Below are 26,987 nucleotides of genomic sequence, written 5' to 3' on the forward strand. Positions count from 1 at the left end.
GTTAGAGACATACCAGTATAGCCTTCACATTGGCCTTATTTCAGTAGATTCGTTTTGGCTGCCAAGTAAGACAATCCCTTATTAATCCAAATACTGATTGTCTTTTTCTTTTATTCCAATCTACACATCCTCTCTGGGAGTAGACACGTGCATGTCAAAGTCCTCCGGAAGATATTAAATCTTGCCGGCGTCCTAGCTGCGTGCTTGGCTGTAATATTGGATGGAGCTCCCGTAAGAGAGATTTGTGAGTGGGGGAGTGATTGAGGAAGCTGTGAAAGTAACCCTCTTGAACCTAGAAGGATATCTGAAAGACTTTCGCGCGGGCATTATTTGGTCCCGGACTGAGAGATTGAGTCATTTTAGCCTTTCAGTGATTATTACATGGCCTTCCAGCAGCATTTGTATGGAAGAAGATTAGTAGAAGTAATTTTGTGCAGCTTGAAGGCAGAGCTTCTGTCCAAAAGGTGATTGGAAAATGACATATTTTCTGTTTCACTTTGATGACTGCTGCTGTAGAAAAAAAAGTAAAACAATAAAAAATAACAGTGTCACAAAAGCGTAAAAGAAATGTCACAAAAGCCACACACTCATTCACAATGTCTCCACCTAACTGGAACCTCAAGCACCAAATGAGTCATGTTTGTCATCCTCTCCCACCTCAGGCTCTTTGTAAGCCCTTTGCACTGAACTCTGTAGGTGACTTGTGCAACAACCTCAGGCTCTTTGTAAGCCCTCTGCACTTAACTCTAGTGTAGTTCCTACGGTTTTGGTGCTCCAGTATGCGCAGTAATTTGAGTTCCCAGCCTGAAGCCTGTTTTTCTATCTCCTCCCTCGTAGGCTCGGCCGTGAGCGCAGAATGAGGTGTCTGTCTGTCCTGCTGGCTCTCAGCTCCATCGCACTGACCTACGCCATTGGTGAGTATCCTCTTCTTTAATGGCTGACTCCACACTTCACACCACCTCCAGAACATTCCTTGGGAAACAGGCCCACAGTGAGTCTGGTTTCTTGTGCTGTGACCTAAAGAAACATACAGTACAGTCTCCTTCTAAATCTACTTTCATCCATACTTCTTTAGAATGGAGCATTTGGGGTGCTGTTTAAGGCGCACTATATCAGTTTTAATCTCATTCTAGGCTATTACAGAGAGAGAGAGGTTGGGGAGAATTGTTTGGATCTAGCGGATGGACTCTCTTTAGTGCTTTGGGAGGTCGTTGTCTTTGTGCGCTGGTATCCCAGCAGTACTCAACTGTCAGACCGAAGCGTAAAGATCGTGTCAAAGTGTGTAGGGATCAGCCGGAGGGGGTTGTCCCCCGTCCCCGTCCTCGTCCCCCCCACCCCACCCCCCGGAGAGAGTGGCAGAGGAGAGGTGGTGGATTAAAAGGTGGATTCATTATTGATGGTGTTATTTTAAATCAGCAAGCGATGAGATGGAGACCACATCCCCGTCCCACCACCACCCCCACCCATTTTATTTTGCAGGGTTAAGAGGACTCTTTCACAGGGATGCGGGCTCTCATGAATGATTGATGTAAATGTCGGGGCGTTGTGCCATTAAGCCCCCCACCCCCCTCACCCCATGTCTTTGAGCCGGCAACCCCCACCCGGGGTCCACTATGTCTGGGTCTGGTGTCAGCACACTGAGCCCACCACCACTCCCGTGTTCCATTATGCTAAGACCTCATCACCCAGTCCGTGCGCACATAGAGGTGACACTGATGTGATGGCTCTCCGCATGGCACATTTAATTATGAATTATTTTGCACAACATTTCATTACGCATTCCTAAAACATCTGGAGCGCCACAATAAATGCTGTGAAAGGATGATGTAATTTAAGCTCTCTTTTATAGAAAATGGCAAGCATGGAATGACCCAAATTTAGTTCCTCTGAAATGACCAAGGATGCGACAAGCTTCCTCTGTACTTAACACAAACTGTTCTAAGTGGATTGTGATTTGTACGATCTCTTCAGGGAGTCTGCTATGTGTAAAATGCTCATTCAAGAATCTTTATTTTGTTAGTTCCAGCTACAGTCAATTCAGGTCAGATAAATACACTCCAGTTTGCATCATCAGCCTTTCCCAAGCTGACAGAAGTGCCATCCTAAGGGAAAATTATACTGTTAAGCAGTGTTTGTTTGTGTGTGTGTGTGTGTGTGTGTGTGTGTGTGTGTGTGTGTGTGTGTGTGTGTGTGTGTGTGTGTGTGTGTGTGCGCGTACGTATGTGTGTGCACGTGCGTATTTGTGTTCACATGCGTATGTGTGTGTGTGCTCACGTGCAGGTGGAGAAACGTGTGTGTCAGGCCACGACAGTGGGCCCGTGTTTGAGGAGCAGCCCGTTGGCATGATCTACCCCGAGGGTATGACAGAGGGGAAGGTGACCCTGAGCTGCCAGGCCAGGGCCAGTCCTGCCGCCTCATACAAGTAAGACTCCTACTGCCTCATCACCCACGGCACAAATCAGCTGAATAATTACGCAAATTAGATTCATTATCTATCATAATTACAGCATTGTATTCAAAATCAGTATTCTTACAATGCAATCCTGCAGTAAACTTGCTAGTAGCAGATGACTGACACATAACATCATACATACATGCTGTCTACAGTAGACGATATCCTTAAAACTTTATGCTATAGTCCTGCATCAATGAGGAGTCAATAAGACTCTTTATGTCCAACTTTTTTTAGGTAGGTATCATATCTGCAGACTCATATAGGTAACAGACCTGCATAGCTGTCAATGGCAGGTAATGTAATAGCTGTACAGGCTCTCTCTGGCAGCTAACCCTACATCCTGTTTTAGCTAACCTACACCCTCCCTATGGGCTAACCTACGACCTCATTGAGTTAACATGCTATGAGCCCTGCAGTCCTTTATTGGTGCCATGTACAGGTCAGGGCGTATGAATAGGCAGGACAAGTGTGTGTGTACTGCCTGATAAGACATGACTCTGTGATCCTGGCTCCCATGGTCTGTCAACTAGCTCCCACTGTATCTATGTGTTTTCTGTATCGTATCACTTTCCAGGTGGCGGGTGAATGGCACTGAGGTGGCGCTCGGCACTGACCCGCGCTACACACTGGTGGCTGGTAACCTGGTGATCAGTAGCCCGCAGCATGACCACGACGCTGGCTCCTACCAGTGCCTGGCATTCAACCGATGTGGCGCCATCGTCAGCCGGGCTGCCAACCTCAAGTTTGGCTGTGAGGAGCGCCGCCATCATTGCCTTCCTACTTGTCAATCTCTCTGCCTTTCTCTTACTCTGTCTCTCTCACTTTCTTATACAGCAATAGGGCTTAGATATAATATGAATGAATATGTACATACTTAATGCATCACTGTAATACAAATTGGTTAATCAAATGTTTGTTTTTACTTTTTCATCTTTTTACAGACCTGCATGATTTTCCGCCACAGAACAGGTCTCTGCAGACAGCCCAAGAGGGATCCGGAACCTTCTTGGCCTGCCAGCCTTCCGCCCACTACCCCGGTACAGCACTAATCTCCACCACTGAGACTGCAAGATAAGAGGACATGCCCCAGCACTTATAGGCATAAAGGACAGTTTCATTAGGAATAAATTGGCTGTTCTGTCCCTGAAACCCCTATTGGCTGCTTCTCTGATCAGACATTATGCTGTGGTTCCATCCTTGTCAAGGAGGCAGTTCACTAGAGGGGTGCTCACAGCCTGTACTTTGAAGAGATGACCAGAAATTCTTAAGGCAGACTCCTCACAGTGTGTGACATGGCAAAAAGCCCCAGAAGTCCATTTAGACTGGCGCTGAGGGTGTCCTTCACATCCTGCATTCTGTTTCTCAAATTGCTGTTGACTAAATAAGATGGCTCTTTCTGATCATGTTTTGGGATTGAGAATCTAATGATATAATGATAATAATGCTATAAAGGTCTTAACTCTTTGGCCTCAGATAGAAATATCTGAAAATATAAATAACAATATCTTTGGAAGTTCAATGCTGTGAGTGTTGACATTTTTCCCCACCCATGTCCATTTCCTTAGCCCTCTTCTACCGCTGGTTCCTAAACGACTTCCCGAACTTTTTGACCGCGGACAACGGTCGCCTCTTCGTCTCCCAGGTGACGGGCGATCTGCACGTGGCCAAGGCCCAGGTGAACGACAGCGGAAACTACTTCTGCTTCACCACCATCAACTTGGAAATCAGCACCAAGAGCATCTTCAGCAAGCGGGTGCCACTGACCGTGCAGTCCGACGGTGAGCCTCTGCCTCTGGGTCTCTCCCCGTGGGTGAAGCCCTGGACCTCCAGGCTGGATTGATTGACTTGTGCTGCCAACACTGTGATAGAGTGCTTTTGATGTCAAACTTCAAGTTGTCAGTAAAATCCCCAGGCTATTCGTCTTTGCAAGCACAGATTTTTAAGGGATAGCAACTTCACGTTAAGAGTTATATTTCAGTATTTTGCAGTATATTTCAGCCTAGTAACTCAAAAAGTCATTTGAAAGGCACACACACAGTGCACTATTTTGTTTAAAGAGTATTCTCTCATCTCTGTGTTCTCTGCACCTGCAGCAAACCCCAGGAAGTCCGCCCCCAGAATCCACGTGCGTTTCCCTGCTGAGACCTACGCGCTGGCTGGACACACCACCCAGCTGGAGTGCTTCGCCTACGGCAAGTAAGTCACCTCTGGAACCCTCACCGCCTGTGAAAAACATCACTAGCATCTGCACTTCAATCTCTCTCTCTCTATCACTTTTTCCATCTCTTCAATGCTTACTGTGTTATTAACTTCCTATCGATTCTTTGGCTCTCTCTGGCACGTCTTTCCACTCTTGCCTCCTTGCTCTCCCTCCATCTCTCTCTCTCTCTCTCCCTCTCCCCCCCCCTCTCCCCCCCTCTCCCCCCCTCCAGCCCTGTGCCTAAGCTGCGCTGGAGGAAGGTGGATGGTGTGTTGCCAGTGAAGGCTCTGGCCGGCTCTGAGGGCCCCATCCTGACGCTGGCTGAACTGGGCTTCGAAGATGAGGGCATGTACGAGTGTGAGGCCTACAACTCAGAGGGCAGTGACACATACCAGGGCAGAATCACTGTGCAAGGCAGGTGCCATGGCTTTCAGATCACCGTACCATGATTTTACTATACCATGCCATCTCTAGAGCTGCGATATCAATTATACTGTTTGTACAGTAATCATGTAAATTGTGTTGTGCTGTATATCTTGTATATTTCTTATGGTTAATATTTGCTCATGGTTTGGCACATATAGCTCATTATTCTTAGCTTTCAGCTAGATTTGGGTATTTACTTTCAACTATTAAAAAAGAAAGTTAACTGAAAATAAACATTGTTTCTAATTGTGTGTGCAGCCCAGCCAGACTGGTTGCAGGTGATGAGTGACTCTGAGGTAGAGATCAGCTCAGAGCTCCAGTGGACCTGTTTGGCAGCAGGCAAGCCCCGACCATCTATCCGCTGGCTACGCAATGGGCAGCCCCTCAGCACACAGGTACACACACACTGTCACACACACACACACACACACACACACACACACACACACACACACACACGCCCACACGCACACACACACACACACACATACATTCACACTAGTACACACTCACACACACTAGCTTTCTCCTTTTTGCATTCACACACACACATACACACATGCACACACACACACCTTCACTGGTTTATGAGACACCCGTTTAAAAATTCTGTGTGGAATTGTGTGCTGAACGACACAGCAGAAAATTGGCTTCTCAAAGGTGTGATACCGCTAATGTAACACCATAGAGGATCTGTCACTGACCACTGACACACACACACACAAAACACACACACAAACTTACAGTACACACACACCAAAGGTGTCATTGTGGCAGAAAAACAGTTACGCCTCTTGCACACCAAGGGTATTGAATGGTGGCTGCTGCGGCTCAGTTGCGTGTGTTTATTCACACCGCGGACGTTACTGCTGCAGCACTGCTACTGCCAGCCCTATCTTTCAGCATTGAGTTTGCCTTTGATAATGGCCGTCAACACATAATTAGTTTGGTATCATCCATCGACCTGAAAGTTTACCAGTTGTAACCAGAAATCACATGTAAAAGTCACGTGACTTATATTACCCTTAAACCGCTTATCTCATGGGTACCTCCCATGTGAAAAATAAGCTTCATGCCAATACCTCTAGTTGACTCACGCAGGCAGTGTGCATGCTCTAACCTGTTAACATGGGTGCCAATGGGAAACTCAACAGGCAACCGCCATACACACGCAACACAGGCAGTGTGACAATTGTTGTAGTGAAGAACATGTTTGTCTACATGTTGTGTAAACTGCTTGTAATGTCTTTGGTATCTTGGTCTATCACTGTCGTCTCTTTCTATAAAACAGGCCAGAGTTCAGGTGAACAACGGCAACCTGAAGATCAGCAACCTGGCCCTGGAGGATTCTGGGATGTATCAGTGTGTGGCAGAGAACAAGCATGGCACCATCTATTCCAACGCAGAGCTCAGGGTTCAAGGTGAGAGGTCATAGTTCAGCGCAACAGGTCCTCCTTTAGACCGTGAGTTTCACTTGTGTTCTTTTTTTTGTCAATACAATGTCCATTCTTTTTTCAGTTACCTGATTTTGAAAGCGTTTAAATATAATTTCATTTTGACATTTGAATTAATTTGATTTCATTTTCTCATTTAAGTGTATCGCTTTCTCTCTCCCTATCTGTCCAGACAAGCCTTGTACCCTACATTTTACCCAGAATTCTTTGCTGTGGGTGTGTGTCTACCCTCCTCGTAGCTCCTTCAGTCTCATCCCCTCACTTCCCCTTTTCCCAGACCTCCTGTAGACCCTGAATAAGCTCCAAAGTGCCAGGTCAACTCAGGGCAGCATACACCTGTGGGTCTCTCCTTCTCTCACACGTTCCCACCCTCCTTTCCTCCCACTCTCTCCTCTCCCCCTCTCTCCGTCCTGGCGCTCCTTCTCTCAGTCCAGGGCCCGGACTTCCGGCTGAACCCCGTGCGAAGGCTGGTGCCGGCAGCCCGTGGTGGGCAGGTGCGGATGGAGTGCAAGCCGCGCGCTGCGCCCAAACCAACACTCTTCTGGAGCCGCGGCACAGAGCTGCTCGTCAACAGCAGCAGGTGAGCCCCAGCAGCACACACGCCTTTCCTGCAGGTGAGCCCCAGCACCATATACACATCACCTGCAGGTGAGCCCCAGCACCATACACACATTACCTGCAGGTGAGCCCCAGCAGCACACATGCATTATCTGCATTTGAGCCCCAGCACCATACACACATTACCTGCAGGTGAGCCCAAGCACCATACTCATATCACCTGCAGGTGAGCCCCAGCACCATACTCATATCACCTGCAGGTGAGCCCCAGCACCATATACACATCACCTGCAGGTGAGCCCAAGCACCATACTCATATCACCTGCAGGTGAGCCCCAGCAGCACACACGCAGTACCTGTAGGTGAGCCCCAGCACCATAGACACATTACCTGCAGGTGAGCCCCAGCACCATACACACATTACCTGCAGGTGAGCCCCAGCAGCACACATGCATTATCTGCAGGTGAGCCCCAGCACCATACACACATTACCTGCAGGTGAGCCCAAGCACCATACTCATATCACCTGCAGGTGAGCCCCAGCAGCACACACGCAGTACCTGTAGGTGAGCCCCAGCACCATAGACACATTACCTGCAGGTGAGCCCCAGCACCATACACACATTACCTGCAGGTGAGCCCCAGCACCATATAACCATCACCTGCAGGTGAGCCCCAGCACCATATAACCATCACCTGCAGGTGAGCCCCAGCACCATACAGACATCAGGAAACACTTGCCTTCTCTGTGAAGCTGTCTGTACCTTCTACTACACAGCTTTAGAATTCACCACTGACTCTGCAGTGGACCCTTATAATCAGCTTCCTCTGTCAGCTTTATGCCATTTTCTTCACCATTTCCCTGCGGCTTCAGTATAGAAAACAGAAGTGCTGTAGGTGCATTTCCTAAAGCTTCCACCACGGAGCGCTACATGTCCATATCTGTAAGTGACACCAAAAAGTGGCAGTGACAGCAGACATGTTCCCATCGGGAGAGGTTGTCATGCTCTCCCTCTTTTTACTGTTGTTCTTCCTTTCTGAGAGACTCATTTAGCCAAGCAGTCAAGGATATGACTCTGTAAGTGGCAACAAAGTCAATTAATTTCACAGCTAATTACTTCCTGTCACAGATCATCGCAGATGATTGAATTCTAAAACGCTATCTGCTACTCATACAGTGTTTCGCATTTAGGCTTTGATGAATTCATTTGACGACTCAGCTGTTTGTGTGTGGGTGGCACAGATTGATCATATGCATACTCTTTACTGTCTAGAAATATGACACCAACAGAATAGATGGACAGAATATCTCTCCATGCTATGTTTTACTACCCCATTCCTTAGCCATATCATATGCTCTCAGGGTCTGATATCTGCAGTGTATCTTATTTGCTGCAAACACAACAGTACAGTTACTGTAGAGTGAATGCTCTCAAGAGGCTTTAATATGACATCAGCTGCATCAGTCCATGCCATTCCACTGGCGGACGGGTGCGTATTCATCATAGACCGCGGCCCCCCGGGGGTCCTACCTGTTCACAGTCAACCAGGAGACAGGGCAACACACATCAGCACTTGCTCTAGGGACACAACAAGCTATGTCAGAAAAATTACCAACGATTTCATCAGAATTTCTCCGGAAAAGTCTCCCAAGATGAGGAAACTTTTGAAAGAACAGAGAAGAGATTGCACACTGCATAGCTCTCGCAGGATGAGTTATTTAAAAAAAAAAAAAAAGCTTTTGAGCATTTTTCTACCATCCTTGTGTGTCCCTAAAGGGGCATTAGTGTAATGTTCATGGATGTGTTCACTGCTCAGGGTGACAGTTACTCCAGATGGCATGCTGTGGATCTACAACATCAGCCGCGCTGATGAGGGCAAGTACACCTGCTTTGCGGAAAACTCTTTGGGAAAAGCTAACAGCACGGGACATCTTTCCGTACGAGGTAGAGTATGCCATCTGTCTTTCTCTGCATCTTTCTATTTAACTATCTGCCTCTCCCCCCATCTCTGACTGTCTGTCTGTCTGTCTCTATGTCTGTCTGTCCATGTCTCTTAAATCTGTTGATGTATCTATCTGTCTGTCAGATGCCACTAAAATCACCCTGGCACCATCCAATGCGGACATCAACCAGGGTGAGAATGTGACCTTGCAGTGCCACGCCTCCCATGACCCCACTATGGACCTCACCTTCACCTGGTCCCACAACAGCGTGCCCTTGGATCTGGAGGACCGCAGTGGGCACTACCAGCGAGTAGAGGGGGTGAGCTGTGATTTTCAGCTGATATTGTTGCACCCCCCTGGGCCAATCACAGACAGATAGGTCTCTCCTTTAAAATCAGGGTCCACTCAAGTTCTCTTCCTATTTAAAGGGGTTCAAGGTTTATTGTTACTGAAATGGCACTAGACCAATAAAGATTTAATGGAATTTAATTAATAGAATATGATTGTGATGATATGTGATTATAGTAGATGAACTTCAAATGTTTGTGTTTATTTATGTTGTGGTTTAATCAGAACATCGTATTCTTATTAGTGGCACTTTATTTTACAAGAATTTTGTTCTGTCTTCACACTCTAAAGAGTTGTGTGTAAGTTATGTTTCACATATGCCTGAATTGTTGTTGCCCTATCAGAAAGAAACGATCGGTGATCTGGTGATTGTGAACGGGCAGTTGAGCCATGCTGGCACGTATGCCTGCGCAGCTCAGACAGTCGTGGACACGGCCACCGCCTCAGCCAAACTAGTGGTTAGAGGTATGCAGGAAATGTTGCCATTATATGCCATGCAAAATTTCTTAGCTTTTCGGAAGAAGATACGTTTGTGTGATCCATACTGTTGGCAATCTGTTTGCAGATATTTGAGTCGTTACATTTGTTACTAGATTGTTTCGAGAGGTACTTCAATCTCTCTCTCTATCTCTAAGGCCCCCCGGGTCCTCCTGGAGGTCTGGTGGTAAAAGGTGTGAACGAGACATCCGTTGAGCTGCGCTGGAGCCGTGGGTATGACAACCACAGCCCCATTGGCAAGTATGTCATCATGAGCCGCTCCGATCCCAGTGCCTCCTGGAGGAAGATGAGGACAGGTAACAGGATGCACAGCTTTTCAACACCCTACATCACACGCTAGACAGGAAACGTACACAAATCTACACCAGGATATACTCTAAAGGGTGTCAACTTACATAAATGCTGATTAAGCAACACTAACCAACCAATTCGACTCACAGATCCACACAACATTGAGGGGAACGCTGAGTCAGCCCGTGTGATTGGCCTTCGGCCCTGGATGGACTACGAGTTCCAGGTCATTGCCAGCAACATCCTGGGTAGTGGCGAGCCCAGTATGCCCTCTCAGACAGTCCAGACCAAGCAGGCAGGTCAGAACTGCAATACCCATTACCACTACCAGGGCCCACCCCAATGGGCTGTTCTTTCTATCTGAGCTGTATGAGTTTGCTTTAGTACGGTTCTAACAGTTGTGCTGTTGTGTTATAGTTTTTTCTCAGTTGCTTTGGCACATCTTCTGAATCATTCATATTTTCAAACATTATGTACATTTTTCGAGATATGGACGACCTAAAAAAGCCAGTCACTCGCTCTAAATTCTGAGTTTACTGTCATTTAGCAGTTGGAGTTGAATTACTTAACCTAAACAGTTGTGGGGTTGAGTAATTTGCACCGTAGGGAGGGAAAGTAATCGAGTCGCCCCCTAGTGGTTTAGTTCTTAGAAAAATTATGTCTTGGCTTACTTCGAAGAGTTAGTGGAATGGCTTCCAAGACTTAAATGCTTTGAGATCAACTTTATTGATTCTGGTATTTATTCTGGTATTTATTTTCACTCACAATTTAAATTTTTTTTAAAGAATTATCTTTTGTTTATAGTTTTGTAACGAGGTGATAAGGAACTACAATAAAAATGTCACCTTTTGCACTCCGATTTGTATTGCTTTAATACTTTTGTCATAATAACAAAAAAATGCAAACCGCGTGGTGATAACCATTATAGGTCAGGGTCTGTGAAGCAGTACCGCTACTCCTTGTGAGAGCTGCCAGGTGGTGTCAGGCTAACATGGAGGATAAGGCATATGCTACAGTGAACAGGGCATGTTGTAGTTGTAGTCCCTGAAATGAAAGGAGCAAATCCATTTTTTTTTTTAAAGAAGGCAAAATATCGCTTGCAGTTTTCAGTTAGTAGGTTATCACTGAACTAACACTAACTAGTATTTATGGTCGATAACTTCACTGATATGGCTTCGAAGTGATTCGCTATGGCTTTTTTTTTATTATATGAGATTTTTGGATTTTACATGTAATATGCTCCTAGAAGTGAAGCTGAATGTCAGGTTGTTGGTGTTGATGAGTGCAACCCTTCTGCAGGTCCCACCGTGGCTCCGAGTGGACTAGGAGGGGGAGGTGGAGATCGCAATGAGCTCATCATCAATTGGACGGTGTGTGTTTGCCCACATAGATGTATGTGTGTGTGTGTGCGCGCATGAGCACATGTATAGAAATTTGTACGTCCTGTTAAGATTCATCTGACGAGTAACTGCATTTCTCCTGTGTCTGCCGCTGGGCTCATAGCCCATGGCCAGGGAGTACCAGAACGGGGACGGCTTTGGCTACATCCTGGCCTTCCGGCAGCTTTACTCCCAGGCATGGATCATCGTGCGGGTGCCAGGCGTGGAGTCCTCACGCTTCGTCTACACCAACCAGACCCTGGCCCCCTACAGCCCGTTTGAGGTCAAGATTAAGGCCTACAACAGGATGGGTGAAGGGCCCTTCAGCCAGGTGGCCCAGGTGTACTCAGCTGAAGAAGGTACCGGAAATCTAAAGGAGAGTCTGTACAAACAAGTCCAGTAATATGTCATTGGAAAACCGTCACATAAGCATGTTAACTTTCGCATGAAGGGTTTTTTAAGCAGATATTTAATCAGATGGCATATGCCGTATTGTGCTCAACCACAAGAGGTCAGATCCACTCTACTAGTAAAGCTTCAATCGATACCTGTATGTCAAGCATTAAGTTATAATGGAGTGTCCTAGTTTAATGGTCTTAAAAGAACACAGTAACAAACTGGACTGAAAGATAACTTACTGCCTGTCCTCTAGCATGTATTATTTATGACCTAACACAGGTACATGTACTCTGACAAGTTTCAGACAGTAAGATCTCAGTGTTTTTAACTGATGAAATGGGTCATCCTTTCTCTCTCTCTCCTCCAGAGCCCACAGTGTCACCCCGCAGGGTGAGTGCGGAGGCCGTATCTGCCTTTGAGATGAAGGTGTCTTGGGACCCTGTCCAGCAGCTGCCCACCAATGGCATCCTTAGGGGGTATGAGGTGAGGAGTGACCCCAGTCATGACCACTCTCATCATAAGCTATGGTCATATCATCACCTGCAACATTGAGTCATTGAATCAAATGCTACCTTTCCAGATGAGTTTGTTGATTATATACCCTGGAAGTTGAGGAAATTCGTTTTTATCCTTTCCTCCTTTGCTATATGATATATTAACTACTTCGGTGTCACAACGTGTGCCATTCCCACCCACCTTCTCATAATTGTGATAGTTAGAATCAATGTGCAAGTCCTCTACTTTTCAGAGTAATAAAAGCTGCTCTCTTATTAGACTTGATAAGCTATTGAACGGGTCTCACCTTTCCACCACACTGTAGAAAATCCCAGGCCAGGCAGTGGTGCCAAGTACAAATAAGACACCAAAGGCCACTTCTCCTTATCTGTAGTGTTATCAGTATTACTGTGATGAAAGGAACTATGTAAAATCATTCTTTTATACATGTCATATTTGTCACGAAGGTCTAAAGGTACATAAAAGGATTTCTTGTTGTGCAAGAATATAGTTTAAATCTCCTTTGATTTTGATGTATGTATTAGATACATTGTTTTATTAATGCACTCTTTAAGTGAATGCAAATAAAAAAGATAAAATGTACAATATATTGATTCAATAAAAATTGATAAAACAAATTAAACAGACAACAATGAAAAGGGGTAATTGATAACAATGCTCTAGCGGCAATCACTCTAGCAGCATTTTTATTTCCATTTCCATTTTTACCTTAAAAACAACTTACACACGACTTACTCACTTACTCAGATTACCAAATTGCTTTTGTCTGTATCCCTAAACTCATCTGGCACGTTCCCTCTCTCCAGATCCGTTACTGGCGTCAGCACGAGCGTGAGGCGGCTGCTGATCGCGTGCGGACAGCCGGGCTGGAGACTAGTGTCCGCGTGGCCGGCCTGAGGCCCAGCACCCTCTACCACGTCACTGTGCTGGCCTACAACAGCGCCGGCACCGGCCCCGCATCACCCAGGACCACAATCAACACCCGCAAACCGCGTAAGTCCACACAACTCACACTCTAATGACTGACGCTTACCAATGACCAAGCCTTAGCATGCCACTACAGGCTTTGTCATTGTGTTATTTGTGTAGCTCGAAGGGGTGAATGACAGTGTATTGGGCAGGGGAAGGGTGTGAACAGATTACCAGGATAGATCACTTGACCATTTAGAGCGACAAGTTATCGTTTTCAGCCCCAAAGCAGCAAAGTTCTCCAATATCAACTGCTTAAAGCTTGTGAGAGCTTTTTTTAGCCCTGTGTTTGTCAGATTGTTATTTGTTCCTCCGGTGGCTTGAAGGGTTGGGAAGATGGCCTGTCTGTTTTTGGTTCAGCAAGTATTCGGTTTCGAAAGAGCAATGCTATCGATGCAAAACAAATAGCTTACAATTGAAAGGCACATTTTCTACACTGGCTTAAAAAACATATTTAATGATGGCTTAAAAGGTACATACTGTCATACCTTACTAAAAAGGTGACATGAATATATCAGGTAGCCATTTTTTGTAACACTGAATATGGTCAGGTTTTTAAGGAATTGTTAATCAAGGATAGATTAGAAAACATAGAAGTGAGATCACCAGCTCTGACACCCACAAGGGTAAGTTTAGACCCCCAAAAAAGCCGAACAATGGACCTGCTGAATATGGAGAGTGATACGATCTGGCCAAGGTTAAACACTCGTTCCTTCTCCTCTCACATGAAGCCCCAAACCGTCCTCCTGGCAACATCTCATGGAAGACAGATGGATCATGGGTAACCGTGAGATGGGATCCAGTGACGGCCATGGACAATGAATCAGCAGTGTTGGGCTACAAGGTGAGTGACATGTCTAGGCCATATGTGTTTCATGTGACCTGTCCACGCCATATGTGTATCATTTGTCATCTACATGCTGAGTGTGTGTAAGTATGTGCATGTGTGTATTTATCTAAATTAATTTGTGTGTGCAGACTATTGGTTTCATTTTCTATGTTTAATTGTACTCCTAAACCCCTTGATTGTACTTTATCTTATGCGTTTACCTGTCTAAAACCTTTTACCTTGAGCGATAGATAAACAGGAAAAGAGTTTCGTCACTGTAATCAGTTTCACCGACACAGCCCATATCATGCATGGCAAATCACTGTGGAAAAATCTCCAGGGCAATTGGTTTGATTTTAGACTTAGGACTCAGAAAAGTGATAGAGATCAAGATTTAAGAGATTAATATGTTTATCTAACCATGTTCCTTTTAGAGGGGCATGAAAAAAACAAATTCAGTTTTATAAGTCTTCACACATCCCTCTCACACAAAATAAAAAATGAACAGATTACTTTTATATCCCAACAAAGTTTATTTGATCCTATCTGATAAACATTGCCCTTGTGTAAATGTACTCCATCATAGACAAAGCTATATTTTTAGAGGGTTAGAAAATCTTCTGCATAACTTATCTATCTATTTGTAATTAGTTAGACACAGGAAAAGATTTGAAATTCCTGATGCTATTGGTTAGGGTATTTCTCACAGTGGCCAAACCTTTCACTGTCACATGCAAGTACTCTTACCCAACAACCTAACCTAAATATTATAACAACAGGGTGCACTACAACTATCATACCGATACTTAAGAATATTTAACAATAACAGCAACAAAGATGCCTTTGTGAGTATTTCACTGGGGTTGTCAAGTGGGCACCTTCCTTTGTAAGGTGTCCATTGAATAAGGCCTACCACACCTCCAGAAGGCTCAACAGAGGTGTCTGACGTCCCAGACCCATCCCCCTGAACACTCACAAAGGCTTAGGACACATGTGAATACCAGGAACAACGAAAACAACAATTCAACAGAAGCATTTTGACTGATTTAGCTACCAATCCTCTAACATCTATCACCTCTGGTGTTGTGCGTGCTTGTCAACCTTGTTCCCTCATTCCCTCTACCAGTTCCACATACTTTAGCTTCTTCAATCGGTTCCTCAATTGTATCTCCAAAGGGAATTTAATTCAATTAAGTAAACAATATGCTCAAACCCAGAATACAACACCATATCTGGTCTCATAGCAGTCACAACAATACACATTAAACTTGAAGTTGCCTTCCGACATCAGCCAGCAATGTCCAAACTCAGTACCGTTTGTACGTGCCTGGTGTCCACTTTTTTGTCCCACTCGCACAATATATTTCCTCTGTCCCTGTCATTAACCAGCAACCTGCATTAACCTCAACTTGTTATTCTCAACCAAATCAAAAATGTTAATGATTTTAAAAACCTGATTATGTCTCCACATGTTGCAACCCAGGGTCAAGCTAGTTTTACAACCAATTTTACAAGAATATGTTTAAATGAGCCAACACCCATACACAACTTGCAGCTTCAGTCCCCTCCCACACACTGACTAAGGTTCTGCAGAGTTGAGTGGCTCCAACTTTAAATTGAATGCAGTTTAATCCATTTAATGCATCCAAAGCCCACAATTATTTCCAGCTGATCTTCTTCTTGCTAAAGAACAAAGCAGGTTGCCATCTGCCTCCTCTCTGGCAATGTAGCCTTACCCCATGCTTTCCAACTATCACCTAATCCAAATCCTGCTCTTCTACTCAGTACCTGCCCAATGATATACCTGTGCTGTAATGTGCCTTGTGCATGTTGAACTGCTTCTCGTGGATTCCACCTTATGCATGGCAATGGCAATGAATGTATATTTATTAGGGCTGTCAATATGTTAGAACAAATTAACTAATTCATCTCACATTTTGAAATTCATTAATCTAGATTAATCGCAATTAAAAGTTTGTTTTAATTCTAAAGACTAAATCTTATAAATGAACAAGTGTTAATTTCAAGTAGCGTGTATTTTAGACACTGTTGTTAAATGGTATTTTTTGCGTGCTCTCTTGCTGTCATACAAGGAATGTATGCAAGACACAATGGTGCCCCTCAACGGTAAATGGTAAGAATTGTCCCCTGAAGCAATTTGGAACACCTCAGTGAGCCCACCGTCTTCAACTATGTTGATGTGCCAACAGTCACCAGCAACACAAACTGCTACAGCGTTGGTAACCTTTTCACGGGCTAGTCTAATTATTTTCCTAGAGAAGAAGTGGAGTGTTGGTTGGCGACCATCTAACCTGGGACTGCTTTCTGTCAGGTGCTTTGCATTAAGGTGATAACTTAAAGATGAGCTGCTTCTATGGTAGCTAAATTCAGCTTGACAAATGCTATATACAACTTTAGTGTTGTCGATTGTTCTGTAATTTTGCCTTTTAAACAGAAACTTTCCGCCCAACAATCCCTTAGCTCTCTCCATCTTCCACTACCATCTCGGTCTCTCCTATCTAACTGTCGGCAGGCACGCGGCAGGTTTTGTGTCATGGGTCAACGCACACCGGAAGTAAACAAAGTTGCGTTAACTGCGTACAAAAATTGTATCGCATTAATCTCATAGATTAACGCGTTAACTTTGAGAGCCCTAATATTTATATAAAATGAATTCCTGTTATTATATTTCATGCAAGTTTGTGCTCATGGTTGCATGAACATATGTGTGTGTGTGTGTGTGTGTGTGTGTGTGTGTGTGTGTGTGTGTGTGTGTGTGTGTGTGTGTGTGTGTGTGTGTGTGTGTGTGTGTGTGTGTGTGTGTGTGTGTGTGTGTGATTGCGTATCTGTGTATGTGTGTGAGTGTCTTGATACAGTTTGGAAGTCAATACATTTCGAAAGTGAACTGCCATGCTTCTGTTCCATTTGCAGGTTCTGTATAAACACGAGGGCCAGTCAGCACTGAAGGTGTTGGACAAAGGTCAGACATCAATCAAGCTGCCGCTGCCCAAGGACAATGGCTATGTTGTCCTGGAGGTGCGGTCTTGGGGGGACGGTGGGGACGGCACTGCCCATGAGACAATTGTGTCCCGGGACTCAGGTGAGTAGCCTACTGGGTGACATAGCTCTTTTGTGCAAAGGGCAAACTCCCTGTCAGAGATAAGATGGCTGTTATCATGAATAGTTATTTAAGAATCCTGATCATGGTATCTATCACAGACTTGGCACATCCACACCAGACTGGGCCCAGCTGATAACCTCTACTTTATTTGGGAGGACTCCATGAGAACACAGTTGATAGACACAGGCCCCCTTCTCTTAACTCCACTGACTTGTGTTTTCACCCAAACAATATTCAGGCTCTTACTCACAGTTTGCGTTTATTGATTCTCTGCACACATTGAAGTTAAGATAAACAGTTCCAAGAAAGTTTTGTGGAAATGGTTTCTGATAGGGAAAACAATAGGAGAGGTTGGATGTGCATGTATTCGCCATCTTAGTATTTTATGTGTGTTTTTTTTTTCTCTCTCCAGGAACTGGAATGATGGTACAGAATAAAGCAGGCCTGCCTATTTCCCATAATACTTTGCTATTGGTCACAGCTGCATTGTGGGGACTTTCTTTCATTGTCTCTCTAGAACAGTGATTTCCACCAGTCCTTGAGCTGCCTATTTTTTTTCTTTTTCTTTTGTTTTTGTCTCCTTTTCACCTGTCACAAGTCTACCAGCATCTAATCCTGTATCTTGACAGGAAATGTTGGAAACATCCTGTTGTTTTGGACCAGGGGATCCAAAGAAAGGTAACAATTGGCAGGTTTTTAATTCCTTTTTTACATAAAAGAAGAAAAACAAAACAAAAAAAATCTAGATTTAGGAATGAGTATATGTTAGGGTTAAGCAGAAGCTGGCTTTGATTGTACACTGGTAATAATGTCAGTAGAAACTTGCCTTATGGGAAACAACCAGATGTGTTGTTTTTTCCTCCCCGCTGAAAGGTGTCGATCCTTGGTTCTTCCCGCACTTGTTTTTCTTTTTCTCCATTGCCCATGTCTTTCTTTCAACCAGATATGTCACTAGTCATTAATAAGGCATCATTACAACACAGTCTTGCTGCGATTTTGTTGAAACCAGAGACCAATTGACCTTGCCATGGTAAAGACACATGTTAAAAATTACAGCTGACAAAATTGTTTTAAAAAAAATCAGTGCTCTGTAAGCTGTTTGTATTGTTTTCTATTTATGACTTGTTTATACTGTAATTAATTTTGTATGTGATACATGATACATGATTTATTGAGACTTGGTATTTGCCCAGGGGAGTTGGATGAACCAGACTGTTGGATTCATCTAATTCAGTAACATTATTCAAGCTGTTGCATGTAATATAATCTTATACTATGCTGTGTGCTTGTAGACTTCACTTGAAATTCCTCCCATAATCAACAGTACTGTATATGGTCACCTGAAGCAACTAATTGGATGGTTTCCAATCACTTTTTTTAATGTATGTTTTTTTTTTTTTGCTTCAAAGTTAAGACATTGATGTGAAACCTATGTGATAATTAATAGTTATTTGAAGCTGATCAAAGGTCTCCGAAATATTCTTTCCCATCATATTTCCTATCAATGGTCTCTTTTTGTCAAATGTTGTGTAATAGTATTAGCTGTTTAGCTAATCTGCCTTGGTCCTACTCAGATAAGGGTTAAGATTGCATTGTTTCTGATCCAATGCGCCTTGCCCTAGTAAAGCCAAAATATGATGACAGACTTACAGGAAGCACAATTAAGGCTTCCAGATAACTATGCTTGGCTTGGCTTGACACTAAAGCCATGCGGAGGATAAAGGAGATGGCGGCCATCCAGTTTGTGACAGGTGTTATTTTACTGATGTGTGACCATGACATTATATAAATATAAGCCCTGGTGAGACATTCTGTCTAATTCTGTCTGGATTCAATAGATGTGGCTTGAATGGAGCGAAACAAGGGTCTAGATATTTTCTTTTTCCCTGTCACTATTTCAGTGAGACAGTGTTTCAGCTCACATAATCATTAGGGGTCAGCAAAAAAATCGATTCACATTCGTCGCGATTCAAGTGCTTCCGATTCAGAATCGAATTCCAAAAATCGATTCATATTACTATTTATTTGTATTTTTTTTTTAGATTAACGTTCTTTTTTGGCTTCGAAAAATGTGTAGTAGGCTAACGTTACGGTTTGAGTGACGTGAGCGCGATACGGCGAAATGGTTGATAAAAAGCTTCTGAATAGAAAGTTTACCTTTAAAAGTTGTGTTGTGCAAAAGAAGCCAGCTTCACTGTTGTCTGAAAATGTCAACAGGCAGCTCGCTGAAAGCACAGAAGTAGTAGGCTTACCTTTTATTGGTAAACTAACTGTTATGGTTAATTGTTTTTGAAATAAGAGGCCTGACTTCTATGTTCACAGCAAACTTGAAAAAAAGAAAATATTAAGCCATGGTTTAACTGCACTGTGCGGAGTCTGAAATGTGCACTTTATAATTTTATTTTGTACCGCCCTGTTTGGCAATGTTGTTGTTTTTTTTTGCGATTAATTTTGAGTTAACTATGACAAAAATGCGATTAATCGCGATTAAATATTGTAATCGTTTGACAGCACTAACATTTACATGCTGTGAATCATTTTTTTTTAATCGAGAATCGTTTTCGAATCGAAAATCGATTTTGAATCGAATCGTGAGCCTAAAAATCGGTATCGAATCGAATCGTGACATTTTCTGAATCGTGCACCCCTAATAATCATGCCAGATTTTGTGTACATTTGTTGATTACTTTGTTTCATACGGGATGCTGTTGGACCAAGATAAGCCCAAACGTACTCAGCAAATTAAATGTTACACTCTTGTGATCTGAATTTTAAAGACCAAGACATTCTTGATACAACTGTAAACTTAAACAACAGTGTTAACTCTGTGCCTGATGAGGTACAGGGTGGTTTTTCTATCCAAGTGAGTTGTGAAATTTTTTGTAATAATGATAACAATAAAAGTTTTTTTTGTATGTGATTAACATTCAGAAAGAGGCAGCTACTCAACCGTGAATGTTAAGGCCTCCTGAGTTACTTAGTCCTTTCTTAAGGAGAAATAGTTGTTTAAACATGTGATGATTCAAATATGGACATTCTAGCATTGCCTTCTGTCCAACTGTGAATAGACATAGCTTTTCTTTTTCAGTTTGCTTGTGGTCTTTGTCACCAACATGTACTGATTATGAGTGTTGAGAACTAAAGACAGTGCAGTCAGCTCTCCACAGACACACAAATGCCCATGACTGAAGATCATATATTTTATAATTTTGCAACAGTGACTGATGCCTTCCCTAAGGTAGCCTAGTTTTTTGAGTCACGATGCATTCCCTGTTAAGTGTGATCTGCTCACCACATGCGTGTAACTTTTCAGTCCACTTTGGTCATTCATCTAGCTGCTTCCTGGGACCCCATCTTCTGTGCCTCAGTACCTCTCAGGTGACTGTCAGCAGTAAGATCAAATGGGACTATGTGAAAAAGGCGCTTGTAAATAATCTTCAATAAATACATGGGGACTGTGTTCAAGATGGTGGTATGTGTGTATTCATTTCTTAGACATGACCAGATCCTGTACTGTGTAATTGACTAACCAGCTACAGCAGATGAGCACTGCTAAAGGTGCCTAATCATGTATAATTTACTTGTTCTGGTACTACTTAGTGTTCCCCAAAGATTTACAGGTTAAAACTATGGGAATCAATGAACCTAAGGATTTACCAGGGGCAGTAATTAATCTGCAGTAAGTGTTCTTATTATATGGCAACGACAGTACGAGCGTTCTGATTGGCTAATGGGTAGTCATGCCAGCCGCGTATTGACCTCCTAGTCGGTCTGCCGGTCTGATACGGATCCTTGTTGCCCTCTGACGTCATCTTCAAAATGAGCGATATTGATAGACATCAAAAGCCATGAGGAAATTCAGAAGCAGCGAAAATGTGTTATGGAAATTTATGATGAAGACTAGACCACTATAGGTTGAATCACTTGTGTTGTGACTTTACTGTAAATTAAAGCCATTTTTGCTGAGTCATGTTATCCGTTTTCTATTTACCATTGTAACTTGAAATTAGCAAGTAATTGGTTGCTAGGCAACACCTGAAACAAACTGTCGTGACGTGGGAAGACTTGAGAGCTGAACAAAACGACATGTTTTCTATTTACAATTACCATTTATTTTCATTTAAAAAAATGAAAGGAGCTAAAACTGCCATATAATAAACAACTTACTTACCTCGACTGTTCTACTTCTACTAAACTACTTACTTACCGAGAGTGAGGTAATGTTGGGAAATATCAGACTGAGGCTTTGCCCTATCAACCTCCCTATCGCTCGGTCGATACATTTCAGCCTCAGTCTGAAATTTTCCGGCATTACCTCACTCTTGGTTAGTCAGTAGTTCATATAAGTCATCTCTGGCCTGTACGGAAGAGTATTAGGGCCAAGTATAAGGAAACTTTTTTTTTTTTTTTTTAAATCGAGAATAATGTCGACATGTCGAGATTAAAATCGACATGTCGAGAATGAAGTCAACATGTCGAGATTTAAATCCACATGTCGAGAATAAAGTCAACATATCGAGAATAAAGTCAACATGTCGAGATTAAAGTCGAAATGTCGAGAATAAAGTCAACTCCTTTGGTCCATCATCAAATAAAGACAGTGCACCGATCTTGATTGTCGTAACGTAGTCCTATCCAGCTATTAGATATAGATTGTGTAAACTTAATGTGACTGTTTCATGAGAGTTTAAAAGCACCATAATATGGATGTGGTGAAGCAGTCTGCTATTACTTTTGGGTCGTTGTTTGTTCTGTACGCTTCCATCAACACAACATAGCGACTAAAACCATCAATACATCCATTGATGGCAATGCTGTATGGCTTCAGCTTATCGTACGAATCGATATGCCATAGCGCGTTTGCACCTTTGTTGTGGTAATGCCTGCATCTCAGACGCCGCGCATGCCTGTGCTCCACACCTACAGGATCCATTAACTTTCAAGTGTCTTATTGTGTCTTGTGATACAACATATCCTCTCTGTATTGCACGCAGGTGTAGCCATCGATACCCTTGTATCTGTCCATTACCAGCTATTTCAGTTTATTTACTTTATTCTCGACATGTCGATTTAAATCTCGAGATGTTGACTTTATTCTCGACACGTCGTCTTTATTCTCGACACGTCGACTTTATTCTCGACACGTCGACTTTATTCTCGACATTTCGATTTTAATCTCGACATGTCGACATTATTCTCAATTTCCCCCCCAAAAAATGTTTTTCCTTATACTTGGCCCTAATACTCTTCCGTAGGCCTGGCACTCTGACTAAATTTATATATTTATCACTGTGTTTTTTTTTTTTTGCTGGGATTACCTGAAAATCCTCATGAGAATGTATTGACCTATGAGCTGTTGCAAGTTATAGGAAATATTTTAGGTGATGTCAAAAAATAAAAGCATTAGTAGGGATAGGTACGCTCTACTTCCAAAAAATAAATGCGTTTTCGGGTGCGAGTAAAATAATGTTAACTTTGAGTAGACCACACTACACACTGACGATGGCTTAGGCTGAAACGCGTCTGGAAATAAACTGGTCTAAATAGCAATGAGAAAAGCTTGAGAGTGTGGTTTTAGTCTACTCAAAAAATAAGAGCAGCCATTCGAAATCCACTCTTAACCATGGTTATTATGAGATAGTTAGGTGAAGATTCCCACGAATTGTGGATGAAGTCATGGAAAACTAAGTAGAGAGTAGCTCATCTTTAATTCTTAGATTACCTACGTGCTTGTCTTGCCAAAATGAATGTTAATGACATATGGGCAACCAGAAATTGATGTCAACTAAACATGGCAGAGCTTCTTAATCCTGTTCCCATGGGGCTGACCTACTGATGCACTGAACATACCCAATCAAATTAATCCAGTGTGGGATGTGGAGGGGAAACACTTGGCGGCATTATTACTTCAGTGGTCTGAGAAATATCAGTCCACAATTCACTTGTTGGTGGAGAAACTGCTTGCAAGTAAATTGGCACTTTGCATCTTTTGAAATGGTCAAAGACTTTATTTTCAGTGTCACTCGTTCAGTCATCAAGTGTTCGTGACCAAAACACCAGGTTATTAAGAGTCATGTCTATTGAAGCATTCTACCAGAATGATTTCCAGTTAAAGGTGTCATAACTACGGCAATGGTACCTGTTAACAACTTCCCGGCAGACTTATCAACTGTACTTTGATACTCATTATTAGGGTCTGAGTATAAATGAGCGTCTTTGTGTCTTCACTAAACTCTCACTACAGGAGGTGAAACAGGTAAATCAGGGTTCTTCTTCAGCACATTTGACTGTTCATAAAAAATCACTTTGCCTTATTCTGCATGTTTGGCAGTCTTTATAAAGACTGCGTTTTGGTGAATGTGAAGGATAAGAAATGTTTGTAAAATGTAAAAAAAAAAAAAAAAAAAAAAAAAAAAAGCCTGTGCCTGGAGGTGGTATTGTTTTAAGGTAAATTACTCTTTTTGAGAGAAAAACTATATTGTTGGCATTGAATTATAATACAAACTCGATTCCTTTCACAGAAACTGAGCAATGGCACGACTTCTTCTTCTGACAGGTAGGTTCTGACAGGACTGATTTCTTTGTCATGGTCAGAATAAAAAAATAAATGATACATTTCCAACATTTGCAACCCTTTTTTATGCGCTCCCTCCTTGTTTCTTTAGCTTTGGGTGTGCTGTTCACCCTGCAGATGGGTAAGTGTCTGATATTCATATCCTCTACGGAGTAAGCATCAATCCAGACCCAGGAACTTAATACAAACTCAGAGTTATCTGGCTCCCTCCCTCTAGTGAGCTCCACCAAGCTGCTGTGCTACTTGACCAACTGGTCCCAGTACAGACCAGGAGCGGGCAAGTTCACTCCTGCCAACGTGGACCCTTTCCTCTGCACTCATGTGGTATACACCCTCGCCACCATCAGCCCTGACAACCAGCTTGCCACGATTGAGTGGAATGACGAAGACATGTACCAACAGCTGAACAACATGAAGCTGACGTAAGTGTAACACTTTTTTTTTTTTAAATCACTTTCACTACTGGAAATGGGTATAATATCAAGTATAATGAACCATGCATATTGTTCCATCATGCAATGGACCAGCAATGTTTTGGAACAGATCTTAAACAGAACTAATATGTGTGGCAGCTAACACCAAACCACAGTATTGTGAAAAATGTACAGGACATCACAATAATTGGCTGTTTTTCCTTTTTAGGAATCCCAACATGAAAACTCTCCTCTCTATTGGAGGCTTGACCAATGGAGTCAGTCCGTAAGTTGAAAGCAAACACCTCATTGGAAAAACTAAGCAAAGGCACACCATTCCAGGTATTCTTGTTTTAGTCCATGCAGTAGTCCTTATTATCCTGTTAATACCTCATTACAGGTTTGTTGCCATGGTGTTCACAGCAGAGAGCCGTAACACATTCATCAAGTCTGCCTTGAGTTTCCTGCGAACTCATAACTTTGATGGCCTGGACCTGGCCTGGGATTATCCTGGACAAAATGGCAGCCCACTGGACGACAAGCAGAGGTTCACTGCCCTGCTCACGGTGAGTGAACAGACCCATAGTGGTGAGCTGATCTAAGGTGAAGACATTTTATCACTGATACCGGGTGTTTGTTTAAGAACACTTGAGCCAGATTAACATTTCAGCTAATCATCCTGCTGTAATGAAATTTCAATATAACTCATCTAATTTTTTTGCTCCTTGCCCTTTCACAGGAGCTGAGACAGGCCATCATGGATGAGGCCAGGGACAACAAGAAACCCCCCCTCCTAATCTCAATCAAAGTTGGAGCTCTTAAACCCACAATCGATACCAGTTATGAGGTTCCTGAAGTGGCAAGGTATTGGTCAAAATTCAGTCTACATGCTTGGCACTATTAGTTTAATACGCTGCCCAGTGAAGGGACAGGAACATGTTCAGTCTAAACCTCATGTCTCCGTAGCAAAGTGGACTTCATCAGCATCATGAGCTATGACTATCACGGCCACTGGGAGAAGAATACTGGACACAACAGCCCTCTCTTCAGGAGCTCTTTCGACCTGGGAACTCATGCTCACCACAACATTGTAAGAAAATAATCTGACACACCTGAACATGATGATGAAGAATAATAGGACAGGGAAGTAATAAGAGTTGGGTATTGAAAGGAGGTTTTATATTCTGAGCTAGTTATCAAAATAATCTACTGTGTATTGGAAACTTGAGTAGCCTACCTCCTTTATATCATAGAGAGATAAAGGTAAAGTAGGATATTTTTAAAGCTGACATCTTAAAACCCCTTCATTGCTATGGCTCTGTCAGTTGTTCAATTCAAGTACAACAGCAGATCTACATAGGATCTGTGTTATTTCTGATCTTCCATTCATTTGCCTCTGTTAGGAGGCTACTGTGACCCACTGGCTGGAGAAAGGTGCCGCGGCTGATAAGCTGCTCTTGGGTTTCCCCACGTATGGTCGCACCTTCCACCTCACCTCCTCTGCCTCGGGCCTGGGTGCTCCTGCAAACGGCTCAGCTGGCTCCGGCCCCTACACCCGAGAGCCTGGCTTCTGGTCTTACTATGAGGTGCATTTCCCATCTTGAGTTCAGTCTCACACATCACAGTGCAGCAGCTTTTGGCGTTTTCAGTGCACTGAAATAATCTCTTCACAGGTTTGCTCCTTCACATCATCTGGAAAAATCAGCTGGATTACAGAGCAGAAGGTTCCTTATGCAACCCACGGTAACTCCTGGGTGGGCTTTGACAACAAGGAGAGCTATGCTGCGAAGGTACAGAGACAATCACATCTGTTGAGGCAAAATACCTCCTTTGAAAGTGATGGGATTTGAAGTATACAAAATTAATTGTGTCCTGTTTTAACTGTCTCAGGCCCAGTGGCTGAGAGGGAAGGACCTGGGTGGGGCGTCTGTGTGGTCACTTGACCTGGACGACTTTGGAGGCGCCTTCTGTGCAGATGGCGCATACCCTCTAGTCAACCACCTGCGTAACTCACTGGGTAAGGACACACACCATTAACAAAGACCACAAGTGTTGGAGACACTGTCCTACCACCACATGAACTTTCAACATCCAGGCATTTTGTCTCATAAATGTCTGCTATGTCCTTGCAGGTTTCCCACCCAAACCTACCACCACTAAGGCCCCCACTACCACTGCGGACCCCATCACCACATTCTGCGCCGGCCGCCCTGATGGTCTTTACCCAAACTCCGCTGATGAGACAACTTACTTCCAGTGTTTCCGTGGAAACACCTACCTGCACAGCTGCCAGCCAGGCCTGGTGTTCCAAGATGCCTGCAAGTGCTGTGACTACAAATAAGAAAAGAGAAATAAGGGTCTAGATATGTCCTTTTCCTGTCACTATTTTAGTGGGACAGTGTTTCAGTTCATATAATCATGCCAGATTTTGTGTACATTTGTAATTACTTTGGATGATATGGGATGCTGTTGGACTAAGACAAGCCCAGAAGTACTCAGCAAACGAAGTGTTACACTCTTGTGCTCTGAATTTTAAAGACCAAGACATCTTTGATACAAATGTAAACTTGTACAACAGTGTTAACTCTGTGCCTAATAAAGTACAGGCTGGT

The 26,987-nt window shown here is 43.3% G+C and overlaps 2 protein-coding genes across 2 annotated transcripts; both read left to right on the plus strand.

Annotated features, from left to right (window-relative positions):
- Positions 1–856: 856 nt before the first annotated feature.
- cntn2 (contactin 2) lies at positions 857–17,913 on the plus strand (the record flags this gene model as incomplete). Its single annotated transcript, XM_080845477.1, has 22 exons — positions 857–914; positions 2,281–2,422; positions 3,030–3,205; positions 3,397–3,492; positions 4,021–4,233; positions 4,549–4,651; positions 4,888–5,069; positions 5,340–5,476; positions 6,373–6,502; positions 6,965–7,115; positions 8,912–9,039; positions 9,182–9,357; positions 9,731–9,851; positions 10,022–10,180; positions 10,325–10,474; positions 11,475–11,545; positions 11,679–11,913; positions 12,321–12,436; positions 13,276–13,462; positions 14,170–14,282; positions 17,199–17,367; positions 17,801–17,913. The coding sequence occupies 22 exons, from the start codon at positions 857–859 to the stop codon at positions 17,911–17,913; spliced, it is 3,126 nt and encodes a 1,041-aa protein (XP_080701603.1).
- A 6,006-nt stretch (positions 17,914–23,919) lies between these two features.
- LOC308371226 (acidic mammalian chitinase-like) lies at positions 23,920–26,716 on the plus strand (the record flags this gene model as incomplete). Its single annotated transcript, XM_080846072.1, has 11 exons — positions 23,920–23,944; positions 24,054–24,083; positions 24,180–24,384; positions 24,605–24,661; positions 24,776–24,941; positions 25,115–25,239; positions 25,342–25,465; positions 25,779–25,961; positions 26,049–26,165; positions 26,266–26,392; positions 26,508–26,716. 11 exons carry the CDS (start codon positions 23,920–23,922, stop codon positions 26,714–26,716), a joined length of 1,368 nt encoding a protein of 455 aa, XP_080702198.1.
- Between the last annotated feature and the right edge of the window lie 271 nt (positions 26,717–26,987).

The sequence above is a fragment of the Sprattus sprattus genome, assembly GCF_963457725.1.
Source record: "Sprattus sprattus genome assembly, chromosome: 10".
NCBI lineage: Eukaryota > Metazoa > Chordata > Actinopteri > Clupeiformes > Clupeidae > Sprattus > Sprattus sprattus.